Genomic DNA, 14,185 nt, shown 5'->3' with positions numbered 1-14,185 from the left:
GTGTGTGTGCGCGTTAAAAAAATAAAACACCCCTAAGCACTTCAGTTTTGCACAATTGAAATAATTGGAAATGGAAAATGGAAGGAGCAAGGTGGTAGGACAAACATTGTGGTCTTTTCTGAATGCATACTATGACAGAGGTTTCATTTACATGATAACTTTGTTCAGAATGTGTAAAGCTGCATCACACTTTTTCAGGTTTATCCAAAACTGTAGTGGTATGGATTTGTCTGAGGAGGGAGTACATGGAATAATATGGGTGGCTTTTGTTTCATTTCTTTCTTAAACCTTTCTTATGAAATGGAACTTCTGTTATATACTACCTAGAAAACATAGCGCTTCATGATGTTTGGGGGCTATCTTACTTTGGGTTTCTACATATATAATTAAAACTTTCGCCTTTGGATGGTGATTTTCAGAAACCAATTTTTAATGTGTTCAGATGTGAGTTCCAGAGAGTGAAATTAGAGTGGCACGGAGAATGAGAGAAGAGAACTTTTGGAGTTCATTATTGAAAAAAAAGGTTAATAAGCTTATTGCATGAATAATGTTAGAAATAAAGGGAAGATTATTGTCAGATCACTGCCTTTTGACTTTCCTCTTATAGAATAATAATGTATTTGAAAAGATGTAACTTTTTGAAATATCCATTACTTAATCAGTAAGGAATATTATATGAAATAATACTACCAAGAGAAAACTGTTTAAAGAGTTGGTGTGAGTAGATTTTTTGATGTTGAAGGTAAGTTACTCTTAACAAAATCTTTCAATCATAATGTAGTTGAATTGGTAACTGTGTACAATATATGATCTTGTCTTTACATGTCAGCCAAAGGTGAACAATAAAACATTATTTTTCAAGGAGATTTTTTTTCTTCTGGAGAATGCCATGGGTTTTGGGTTGGATTGTTTTTTTTTTTTTTTGGTTGGTTATTTTTTGTGTGGTTTTGTATTTTTTAATTTATTACTGTGATATGCTCAAAAACAAACTGAGTGTATATTTACATTGTTTTCATATATTTGTACAGTTAACAGAAGGACTACTATTTATAATGTTACAAAGTTACATAATTATCTAATAATGGGAAACATTTGTGAGATTTGTAGACACTGTAGGTTTTTAAGCATGTTAGTCCAATCAGAGTTGTAAATTGAATCCAGCCATGAACTTCAGTTGACAGGAAGAAGACTCCATATGCCTTTCAGACGAAAAGTGATCCTACTTCCATTAATCTCTTTTAAATAGATTGTTTGTTACCATAGTAAGATGTTTCAAAGTCAACACCGGCATTTTGGATTATTCTGTGTAACTGAGCTGGTGTAAGTGACTTTACCTGGGTGTGAATTTGCAATGGCACTGCAATTAATAGGTTTGGGGGGTTTTGTTTGTAAATGTTAATTTAAATAAGTTTTTAAAGAAACACTTTACATTTTTATTCTTACATCATTACGTTCACAGTGACCTAAGGGACATAGTTCAAAGTTCCTTTTGAACAATATTCTTTTATTTGCTGCACGACCATCAGAATTTGTTCAGAAATAATTATAATAACTTAAAATGCAAAATAATTTCTGAAATAAATTCTATGTGAAGAATTGAAATTGCTTCCTTTTTGTCTCTGACAAAGTTATACCTTAGTAGTGCTTTTAAAATTACTACAAAATACAAATTTAGCTTCCTGTTGGTTATTGTTTTCTAGACTGTGTTGTTCAGAACATGTGTTAAGACAGTCCTAAATTTAATTTTTCTTTTCCATTGTATGTGGTCATAAACTACTCCAACAGATGTTGACATGTGCCTTCAAGAGTGGTGCTGCAAGAACAAAGATTTTGTGCATGTACCTCAACATCTTTGACGCTCGTGTTAGTTTTGCTGTACTTTGCAAAAGCTAATCTTAAAATTTCTTTGAAAAGGATCTCAGCCTGTGTGGGAAAGAAGATGACAAGGTGATTGTCTGCTTTAGCATAAAAATTATTTACAAAATATATCTAATGGATTAAAGGGAAGTACTATAAGAAGTGTGAACATTGAATTCATTGGTGTTTAGGAGATTTTTTTTTTTTTGTAATGTAAAAAAATTACAGAAGAATACAAAAGTATGCTTATTTTACCTTTTCAGTTACTGTATTTAGCATATCAAAACAATACTTTTAACATAATTGTCTTTTGAGAGCTGTATGGAATAATTTATACTGCCATAATCTGATTCAAAATCAACGGTTTGTGGAAATCTTAGTAGTAGACTTGAGTTGTGCATGCTTAGGAGGTGACATGGAGAAAGAGGGTAGGAGAAACGTACTGTCATGTCCTGTTGGTGAAAAATTTCAGCAGCAAATTTGATTAAAAATGTTTGGATCAGATACTAGTGTGAAAAAAGAAACAAACACCCCAACACTTTTGCTTTCTTCTAAAATACTTTGCTGCATGGAACAGTTTTGTTCCTGTTCATTCAGTTTCTTATGAAAATAGCTGAATTAAAGCGTAATGTCACTGAGAATAATTATATTTTCTGTTGATTAAAAACCATAATCTGTAACGTATGTGGTTTTGGTAGCATGGGAATACTTTAAATTCTGTTTATTTCCAGAAATAGCTTACCTGGTTTATATGGAACATAACTCCTTGCCATGTTAAGGCACTGGGGCAAGCTAACTTTTAGATCTCCATGGTACATGGTTGTCCAGCTTGCAAGGTGCACATGTGTACACAGTTTAATGTTCATAGAACAAAAGTGTTAACTTCAATTTTGGGGGTGATTGTAAATTAATATGGACAAAAAGGATTAGTATAATTATTCTTTATTGATTTAGCTAGCTGTATCGTTACTATTATAGGTATTATATAAAATTACTGAACAGCATTTTTTTTAAGCATTTTTTTACTCTTCATTGGTATGCATGCACCAATGTGAAAGGTAGTCTGTAAAGGCCCTATGTATATATAAATCTATCTCCTGTATGTTAAAAAGTATTAGAAAATCACAATATTTTTCTGTTCATAAAATTATTGTGTAGTATTAGAAATTATTATTAGAAACTATTAGAAATTTGTATGTGTATTTATGCATGTACTGGCTGTTTTTTTACTGATAGTCTGTGGGGATCAGAACTGATACGTTCCCACCCAGAGGTTCCCATTCTTTTTTCATTCATACCAATCTTAATATTTGTTATAATTCCATGTAAGGATTTGATGTGGAGTGGGCTGTGGTTTTGGGAAGGTTGCCTTTTTAAAGCCATTTTTGCCACTACCTCCTAACAGAAGCCCATTTAGGATCTTGGGCATTCTTAGTCCAGCCTGCTGGATGGAATAGGTTTTGAAGTCTCTAGAGGATTACCATCCTCTTCTGTAGTATGAGTAAGTTCTGTTTCCCGTTGTGGTTTAACAAAATCCCTACTTTTAGAAATTTGAAAGGAAATATGTTAAAGTTTGGATGTATTTTTCCTTTCCTCTTAGCATCACTTTTTAGATTTTTGCTTCTGATTAATTTTCTGTCTGTGTTTATTGAAAAACTATAGGTTCACTGAGGTTGATATTAACAAAGGCTGGCACTGATCATTAATTTTCAGTTTTGAGCTGGTGGATTTCGACCTTTGCAGAAGGGAAGGAAAAGACTAAGGAACTGAGACTCTGCCTTTTCTCGCTGTGGACCTTAAAATACGTGCCTGAACAGTCTATGTACTTTATTCAAGAAGAGTTTACTCCAGTAATTATTTTTAAAATGTCTACATTAATTCATACCTTTGCAGTGATAAGTTGTGAAAAATGTGGGAATAAAAGCATACAGCAGACCAACTATTCATTGGAAAAAAATCACTGCTAGGAAAAAATTCCTATAGAATTCCTCATCACTGCTCCCCACTTCAGCTCAGTTTGTTATTCTCCTTATGTGTATATGAAATAGTTCAGTGTATTAAATGGGTAAGCTGTGGCAAATTCAAGATGTTTGAACAAGAGGTCAGATATATTTATACTTTAATGCACTTAGAGTTGATATTTGAAAAATGAAGCAGAGTGGAAAACAAGTTGTGTTGTGACAATGAACAATTTCTGTTGTGAATAACAAGGAAATTCAGACAACAAGTTTAGAGAACATGACTCATCATAGAAACACCAGGAGAATGAAGAAGTAAAAACCATCTTGCAATGTGTTGATTATTTTGTTTATGATATTACTTTTCTGTTCCTGGAACACTTTTTTCCCCAGAAACTGATGGACTAGATACAAATAAAATAAGTACTTAAATACCTACCAACAGTGCCTGGCAATGCAGTAATAGAATAAATATTTATTGTTAGCCTTAACAAACATCTCTGTTCAGAATACAAGCACACTAGTAGTTTGACCTTTGCATTTACAAGAAAACACTGGCACTCATTTCAAATATGGAAACTTTATTACTGTGACAAAAGTTGACTTGTCATCCCACTAAGAAAGATCGGTGAAAGCAAAGAGAAGTGTTCTGACCTGGTCATGATTGGTTTGGAATACACTAGTGGATGGTGGCTTTAGTATCATAGAAATAAGTCATCACTCTTACTACATAACCTTTTATTTTTGTGAACTTATTTTTGCTAGAATATCCAGTATAACAACATGTCGAGACGTTTGATGTTTCAATTGCATGAAATAGTCTTTCTCATTTTTTTTTTCTCTTTTCTTTCTTCAGGGAGTAGATACCAGGCATTTTCTTTTCTTCTAATGAGCTGAAAAGTTAGGCAGCATAGCTTGGATGCTGGATAGTTGTTCTCTTCTTTACAAAGTTTCTTTGAAATAAATCAGTGTTCTGGTACTTGTTTCAAGCCTGTGAGAAGTGAAGAGTGCCATTTACTTTCAAAACAAATATGCAAACACTGGAAACATACTAATTTTGTTATTGTTACTCTTTCTAACTCCTGATTTTTATTCTGGAAGATGGAATATGGAGAGTGAGGGACTGTTGGGACTGGGACTTGCTTCTCAGCTGCGGCAGCAGAGATTGTGGATATATTTCCTTTCTCTACCTCACACAGGAAAGTTCTCTGATTCTAGTTTATCATTTGTGAAGCCCAGTTTTGGGTGGAAAGTCCTCCATCAGGCATGTATCACTGCTAAAATGTTATATTCATATCTAATATTGATACAATACTGGCAGCGTGTGCAGCTTTTCCAAGTTAATTTTTCTTCCGCTCATATTTTAATCTTTGCATTCATACTGTTTTCTGTGCTGAAAACTACACTATTCTTGACTGAGTTTTGCACTTCAGGAAGGTGTGTCTTTCCTATTAGATAAAAGATGTGATTAAGTAAGACTCTTTTCCCTTCTTTTGTCTTACTAGTGAGTAACATTTTCCTTTTAAAATTACATCTAAACTATTTTTGGTACATATATTGCAAATGGAAAAGCTGAATCACTTCTACATGGTATAGAGGTTGTGCATTGTAGGATGTAGTATCAGTTTATCTTTCCCAGACTGGCCTGCCTTTCTGTTTGATTGTTGAGATGGCCGTCTTCATTACCTTCAAAGTGATTCACTCGTGCTGTGCTTGGGTCTTATGAGCATTTAATTTGAGGAGGACACTCCAACAGATGTATGCTGAAGGATACTGCAAAATGTTCTGCTGAGTATGTTATCCTGCTATACTTGAATCACTGCCACTTAAAGAAGTATTTCTTTAGGCAAGAAGGAAAAAATGACAGCAATACGATACAAATGCATCGAGGGGAACAATTGTATGGTTGTCCCTTCTGTGAGTGTGTAGTAAGTCTTCAGAGGAAGTTCGAAACAGGGCTGGAGGAAGGAACTGCATTTTCCCAGAAAGATTAATTTGAGATCGTGGTTGTTTTTTTTGTTTGTGTGGGTTTGGTGTTTTTTGTTTGGTTGTTGTTTTGGTTTTTTTTTTTTTTTTGTTTTGTTTTTTTTTTTAGATCAGTAAATTTGGGGTTAAGATGGCTCAGGTGATAACCTTGCTGAAGGCAATTATCAGTGTAGTTTTTTTAATAGAAAAAAGGTTGCTAAACAGGGCTGGGGGTTGAAGAAAAAGAATCCAGTGGAAGGTCATTTTTAGGGGAATAACAGATTCTCTGTTTTTAGAAGAAATTCACGTTATCTCTTGGAAAGAGCCATGGAGAATGTTTTACACATACTAGTTAACTGTAGCATAGTAACGATCTTTTGGTACTGTAAAGTGAACAAGGTGAGACTGGGTTTGTCTAGACCTAATGGTAAACATCAGAAACCTGTCATATGGTCAAACATCAGAAATCTGTCATACGGTCCACAATGGAGAAGAGAGGGACTGCTCATGAAGTACTGACACCTGGGATATGTGTGGCATAGTACTTCATGTACTATATTCCCACTTGGTATGTCATGGATATTTAGTACAAATTGCCAAGTTCTCTTTGAGACTATGTCAGGGTTACAAGAGAAAGAAAAAATGTTTCGTGAAAGAATCAGCTGATCTTCATTAAGTGCTTGAAAGAATTAAGGTTAGTGGCAGTGCATAAAGTTGTACGTGTAAAGGATCAAATTACTTTAAGAACATGATGAAGTTCTTACCTTTAAAAAAGAAAGACAGCAGACACTAGAAATTACTGAAACTAGTGAGAAAAGGTGTATTTTACATATTTTTAAAAGTAAGTCAGTTTCAATTTATGTATGTCATGTTTGTGTTTCAATTTTGTGTAGCTTTTGCTATCTCATTTTGTTACATAGTAAAGGAAAAAATATTTGCAAAGGATATCAGGTGTTGCAGATTATACTTTATTAGATGTGGAACATAACCATAAGCAGAATTACAGATGGCTTCAGTCATAGTAAAATGAAGTGCTTAAAAGGTTTCATTTATTAGGAGATAGCTTGTCAATGTAAGTCTTCTATGCAAAAATGAGGAAGATGAAGTCTCTGTATCTCTGTAACTAAGAACTAGGTGTAAAATGAAGGCTATGAAGTTCTTGTTTGTTGCTATCTATATGTCATGAAAGAGCCAAATGGTTTCTAAAACGTACAGTCACAAACTGATTACAAAATTCTCGAGGGGAGCTCTGGTGGGGCCATCATAACTTAGCAATGGAATGGTGAGTCACTGCAGGAGGAATTCATGTAATAATCTTTGCTGGTATTTATAGGACCAGGAGGATAAAATGTCATTTAATTTTATTTGATTAAAAACTACTAGGCAAGAGAGAAAGAGGAAGAAAAAATGAAGCGTCTTTCTTTTATTTCAGACATGAATGAAGAATGGAATATATAAAAACCATATTATGAAATGAGTATAGTATAGTAATTTCAAATCTGATCAGTGCTCCAAAAGGTTTGTGTTACCAAATGAAGTAATTTTGTTTTTCATTTAAGGTGATATTTGCTTTTTTTAGGTTCTAGCTGCAAAGTGTTGCCTTGGAGCGGAGCAGCTAGGTTATGAGGCATCTGTCTCAGTTCTTGATCCTGGTTTAGGCATATGATCTGTGCGGTTCAAAGATTATTCATGGAGTGCCTGTATTTACTTCAGAAAGTTATGCCAAAATGTACTTGATGTAGCCTTAGTTAGGTTTGCTAGGGTGCCAGAAATGCTTTAGCCTATTCCATTAATGCTGGTGATGTATTTTATCCAGCACTGTGTATTCAGTCTTGCAGTCACTTCTGCTTGAATCAGAGCGGTATCCTCTTAGGTAGTGCTCCTAATTTGAAGATCATGTCATAGTTGTCTACTGTTGCTTAAAAGTTTGGTTGGTTTGTGTTGCTTCTTTCAGAAAGGGCAATATAATTTAGCAAGCATGTGTTTATTCACAGTGAATACTTGCATGAATTCTTAAGTTATGCTTTTAGATGCTACCACAATATTGAGAGCTTGTCACTGTGTCATGGTACAATGAGCCTTGTCCTTTCTCTTCTTTCCTTTGCACTGCTAATTTATTTTTTCGGTTTACTTAGAAGATCTTCTGTATGGTTCATTAATGTTCAGCATATATAAGGGGTTTATCAAACTTAATCAAATTTGAAATTTCTGAAAACAGAGGCAGATGTGTGTGAGGAAAGGTGAGACTGTTAAGCAAAATAACAATAAGTATTCTTGAATGAGCCACAGGATCTTCAAAGATTGATTTGGGGAAAAAAAATAGTGAATATTTCTTAAATAACAAAATTATATGAATACATGCTCGTCAAAAAAGGTCCCTGACTCATCTTTTCATTTTCTGGTATGCAAACTTGATGAAACAAAGGATCTCCGTAGTACGGAAGTGTTGTTGAGAGAAAGGCAGAAAGGAACGAATCTGTATAGTACTTTCTAGAGATCACCAGGGAAGAATTAGATTTTTAGAAAATGAACAGATGTACAAGAAATAAGTGAATTGCTAAAAGTATTGGTGAAAGACTATTTTCTGGAACTTCACATTACTACTGAGTTTAAGTAGAATAAAATTATTCTTCCAAACTTTTTTTTTGTTATAAAGAAGTTATAAGTAGATGCTTCTAGTACTTCCTATATCTTCCTGCCAACATTGTAGGTCTGTTTCAGGACAGGCAGTGTTGATGTTCTCAAAAATGTTAGTGCTAGACTTCTAGCTATGATGTTAGATTAGAACATTTATTTGTTCTTTTTTTTTTTTTTTTTTTTTAACAAAACAACCAAACTCAACCCAGAATATATTACTCATGTTGATTAAATCTATTTTTTCCAAGAGGAGTTATGATGTAATTTAGGTTGGTTTTGCTTGTTTTGTGTTGCTGCAGAATAAGTGCAATCCAAAATGACACTTGAGACTATTGTGACCAGGATTTTTGAGTGCATTTCTGAGTGGGTTAATTCTATGCAAGAAATAAAAAGATGGGTTTAATTTTCTATTGTTCCTTCACATTTTTCTAAAGGGATTTTTCAGCAGAAAAAAAGTGAAAGGTCTGTTTATTGCTTATGTACATTATTTCTGGTAAGGATTAAATGGAAATAACTTGAGTGGAAGTCAAAGAATACCAGATATTTCTTGGAAATTTCAAGAGTAATTTAAGAAGATTTGTATATTTTTTAGAATTCATGTTGATTTTTGAAACTTTTAAGTGAAATTCAGAGTTAACAATTATGCTTTTATATTAGTACTTTTAATTTATGAGACATAATACAAATTTTACTAATCGGTTTAATATCCCGCTCAATAGTCAGTATTGGATTTTCACAAGGCTAGCACAAGTAACAATACAGTGCAAAAAAACCCCATACTGACTGCACTCTCTATCATGAGAGAGGTTCTCTGAATCTGATCAATGGTGATAATGTGATAGCTTATAGAGAACATATAAATGTTTTCAGTAATGTGGAATTTTTAATGTATGTTTTTGTGAAACATCTGAATTCTTGTGGTTAGTTGTCTATACAAAATTACCTACGCTTTTATGACTGTTTCGGTTTTGTGTTTATAAATTGGCTTCCGTGAACATACTTTTGTTTTTGTTTTGACAGAAGATTAATCAGAATGCTTAAATAGATTACGGGAGCATTTATGTAGTACAGATATTATATCTTCTGTAAACATAATTTTGTCTTATACATACTGCTTACAAAAAAAAACCAAAAATTGTGTCAGTTCTTTGTATGAATGGTGCAATTTAATATTGGATGGTGAGTCAACCAGATTTTTTTTTTTTTCTCCATGAGCTTTGTAAAATATTATAGGAAAATTCTACTTCTGGAGTATAGGCTTAGGAAACATGATGATATAACACAAAGAAATAAAATGATGGCAACTTAAAGATCCTGAAAGATCATAATATACACTTACTTTTAGCCACGGTAGAGTTGTATTTAGTGTTATGAACATTCAGTTTTATTACAGGATTTCCATTAAAAAGCCTTTATTTGTGTTTCCTAAGAACTCTTTCTGAAAAAATGTTTGAGTCTTTCTTCATTGCCTTTGAAATTCTGTTTTTATCCAAAGGGATTTTGTGGTTGAACCTTAGTTCTTTCAAGAGACAAATTAAAAAATTTCCCTTAAAAGGTGTTTACCTTTCAGGGTGTATAATTTTTGTAAATAAATTTAGTTTACATTAATCTCTATTTAATATCACTGTATTTGATAAGTGGTCTTCAGAAACTGTCTCACATAATACAGAAATAATTTCATAAGTGAAAAAACACAACCAGGTATTCATATTGAAGGATATGGAGAATTTGTTCTAATAGTTTAGCTTGCATGGAGTCTGATTTTTATTCCCTCTCACCCCCCCAGTCATCAGAGATCTGTTTAACCTACTGAGATGAAACAGTTAGGGGTATTCAGAGATGCAGAAACTAGAAAAGATTCTGTTCAGTTGCATTTCTACTTTGGTTTAAATACACTGTCGTAAAACAATAAAAATTGTTTCTTTCTAAACTCCAATATGTTTTTCATAGAGTATAAGATTATAGATACTTCATAATTTGAAAAGGAAATATTTCCTAAGTGAAATTGCAGTTATACAACCTCTATGTTGATAAGTGAAGAGCCAGTTATTTCTGTCAACGAAATAGTTCTTGACTTTTAAGCAGTTAAGTACCAGTGTTGTGAGGCCAAGGGAGGAAGGTGTGTGGGGCAACTTCTAGAAACAGTACTGCTGTTTTACATACGATAAAAGACTTAAACCAACATTAAGTTCTATCTAATTTTCATGCGTTTCTCTCATTAGGGGAATCATGTAGACTAACCTGCTTTGGTTCAAGGTGGCTGACTGTGTCCCAAGACTTTGTTTCTTAGGAAAGTCTCAGGAGCAAAGCCTCCTGTTCAGCCTGTTGGTCAGATGGACTCTGACTACAGAAATGTCTCCAGAATGAGCCTACAGAAACTGCAGATCTGTCAGGAGAGCAGTGTTCACCTTTCCAGAGTCTTAGTTCAGCTGCCCTTCTGCTTCTTCCTTCCTTGCTCTTGTTGGGTTCTGCTGCATACCAGTCCCTCAGTCTCCCTTCTTTGCAGGCAAGCCATTTGCTCCAGATGTTCTTGTTTGTGATGTGGCTGGGAGTTAATCAGCCTTTTGAGGTCACCTGATCTCTGTGTGAAATTTGATGACCCTTTCACCCTTCTCAAGTATGAGATAAAGCATAATGCCCAATTTTAATGTGCTGAATTTGTACCGATGTATGTTTTAGTCAGTGCATTCAAAGCTTCTTGAATGTGTCATCAGTTTTAGTTCAGAAGACTGGAGAGGGTGACTGTGTCTACCTGGTATTACTAAAAATCTTCCAGTCTTAGTTTGTGTATCCAAAAAAACAGACGTGGTGTATGTTCATGGGCATTAAGTATTCCTCAGGAGAAAGGAAATACATATTGTTTGTCAAAAGATGTAACTCAAGCCTGTAGAGTATGTCACATCAGCGATTGAAATGGGATTGCTGTTAAGGTGGGTATTCCTATGCTATCCTGCACCTAATTAACACATGAAGTGATGGTACAGAAGATATGCTGAAGCCCAGTTCTGCTCTATCTTGCTAACCTAAATACATAGCTTTGTCCTTGCACTGTGAACTCAAAATCAATGGTACTGCATTGAAAACTTCGATTTTCAGTGCTAGATAGGTTAGTCCCAGACAGGATATATATGTGCCTGTGCTGCCATCACACTTTGATCTGTGGTATGAAACTATGATAATGTAATTCTTTTAATTGATACACAATACATCAGCCTTCCTTTTAGACACATTCTTACAAAGCAGGTGGTGCTGATTACTTCCTATAGTCCCCGTTCCTATATATCTTTGTATCCATCAAATTAAGCAAGTCCAAACAAAGCAGTCAAATGAGTGGCTTTCCTCTAAACTCAGAATGTAAGGAAACGGGGAGAGTATAAAGCTGCAGTTGGTTGTACCAAATTATTATCCTTTTGTTCTGGAAGGATTGGCGGGGGGTGGAGGGGTGGTCACAACCCCTAAAAAGGTTACTCTGGCATGATTTCAATTCTGCACAAAATATGAAAGTATTTTCAGCAAGGCATCGTGACTGTATTGAATGATAGGTTTTCCTCCAGCATATGAGATTAGCAAAAGAAGCTTTATATCAACAGTTGGAGTATTACTGTTCTAAGGTAAAGGTGTTGTCTTTTTTACTCTGCAGCATTTCCTTGATATGACGTTTGGAGCCGGAGGTCATACTACAGCTCTCCTGGAGAAAGCCAGCGACATTACAGTATATGCACTAGACAGGGACCCCACAGCTTATAAAATAGCTCAGCAGCTTTCAGAATCATACCCGTAAGTTGTCTTCTCATGTCTTAAATGTGGTTGAGATAAGGTTGATACTGTGGTATTATATACACAATTTTATATCTTTTTATAGTTTTAATATGGTTTTAATGGCTTATTTTAGAATATGATTATAAGCTGTATGTACCCTGTTAAACAGGAGATCCAATTCAATTCATCAGTATTTGCATGCAAGTTCTCCCGAGGTTTAATTTTGAGGATTCGTCAAGTAGCCAATTTTATATTTAAAAATTGATTTACAGAAGATTTGTCTGGTCTAATGGCAGAGTTGTACGAAAACATGCAGTTTATAGTAAATATTTCACAAAAAATGATGGAATAATATACTTTTTAATAATGAAGTAATTTAAATATGGCTTTTGAATATTTTAATTAAAAAATAAATGTGATTCGGTATTAGTTTTGCCACTGGCTTCAGCAACTGCTAAACAATTTAATAAGCTACTATTTCTGTGTAAAGCTTGTGCTACAGTTTCTTTGAGTGCTGAATTTGCTAAATGAACAATAGCTAAATAAAATTTTTAGATTGTTTTAGTTAGACAAAGTTCTTGTTCCTTTATTTTATTCAAGAGGCAGCCCAGTCAGAGCATGAGTATATTAATGCAGAAGTGTGCAATATGTAGAGTTGAATATAAGCTTTTCAGAAAGTGCTATTTTTTAAAATTTCACCGAGAAGTAAAAATATGTAGATACAAAATGAAATAATTAATAGTTGGGAAATTTAGGGAAAGTAGGAAGGACACTTTCTGTCAGGTTGAAAACGTTATTTATTTCAAGAGTTTTTACATGAGGAAAAGCAAATCTTTCCAATAAGAAGAAAACTGGAAGAGGCAGATAAACACTTGGTTATTCAGTCATGTTTCCCCACAGAAAAAGGAGTTCTAAGACTGCAGTACAGTTCAAGCTATACAGAAGGTATTCTTCACCTTTTCTACAAGAAGAGGCTATACTGTGCTTTCCTTTCTTTAAGTGCCATTGTCAGAGGGCCAGTGGGAAAATGCAAGCATGTGACAAGAAAGCATAGCTCAGTTTCTAGTTGTCCTACTCTGTAAAGACCGCTTAAATGTATTTCTGTAAATTTTCAATTCTTTGTGGATTGAAGTGATATGGAGTATATACTTACAAATTTGTGGAATTCCTCTTTCAACTGTTATTTCTCCAGAGAATGCTCTTGTTGGCAGAACAGTGTAGACAATACTGGCAAGGAAAGTCCATTTTCTTTTAAACTAAGCCTGCAAACATGTTCCACCCTATGTCATGGGAGTTTTAAAGTTTTATATTCTTTGTGTCATTAAAAAAAAAAAAAAAAAAAGTAGTCCAAATTAAAGCTGATCTTGTCAACTAAAAATTTTCAGAAACATTCACACAAGGTAATGCAATCATGAATAGTCCTCTGACCCAATATATGTTGATCTGTAAAGTATGCTATGCAATACTGACTGTGAAGGAAATTTATTTTACAGATGGATGAAGAGATCTTACAGGTGTTGGTGGTTGTTCTGCCAATGATTGACATTATTAATTCTCTGTTTGCTAATGTTTGTGATGAGCTAGGGTCAATATCGTATTACAGTTGATGTAACTTCCTATGGCTTTATAAACAAAAGAGGTATCTTAGTTCCTATTTTTGTTCATAAAATCATATGAACTTGGTTTTGTGGACTCCAGATATGGCAGTGTCCACCTTTACAGATGCAAGTTACCATTAGAATGAAGTGGATTCTGAAATAACAGCGTTGTTAGTGAAAAGTCTTAATCACTGAAAGATGACTGCATGCTACTTGAATATATATTGTAAGATACAGAGCAATATTCTTATTTGTTTTGGTGTTTTCCCACATATCCCGTCTTTCCTACTGGAAAGAACAGGTGGGCCCTTTTTCAGAAGGTAAATATATAATTTTTTCATAATAGTTTATGCTGAAAAGGTAAAAGAATGTTTATATATAGTATATATGCTCATTATTAATCTGCTTTCC

General features: G+C 34.0%; 1 protein-coding gene across 6 annotated transcripts in view; it reads left to right on the top strand.

The window, feature by feature from the left end:
* Positions 1-14,185, top strand: part of METTL15 (methyltransferase like 15) — an 83,058-nt gene that overhangs the window by 23,700 nt on the left and 45,173 nt on the right. For all 6 annotated transcript variants that reach the window (XM_033006850.2, XM_033006846.2, XM_033006849.2 and 3 more), the window contains one exon: positions 12,058-12,194. In XM_033006850.2, the coding sequence (XP_032862741.2) occupies positions 12,058-12,194 (137 nt within the window). The remainder of the gene's footprint in view (positions 1-12,057; positions 12,195-14,185) is intronic.

The sequence above is a fragment of the Tyto alba genome, unplaced genomic scaffold (assembly GCF_018691265.1).
Source record: "Tyto alba isolate M040663 unplaced genomic scaffold, T.alba_DEE_v4.0 Super-Scaffold_8, whole genome shotgun sequence".
Classification (NCBI taxonomy): domain Eukaryota; kingdom Metazoa; phylum Chordata; class Aves; order Strigiformes; family Tytonidae; genus Tyto; species Tyto alba.
This window is presented reverse-complemented; position numbering and strand designations above follow the sequence as displayed.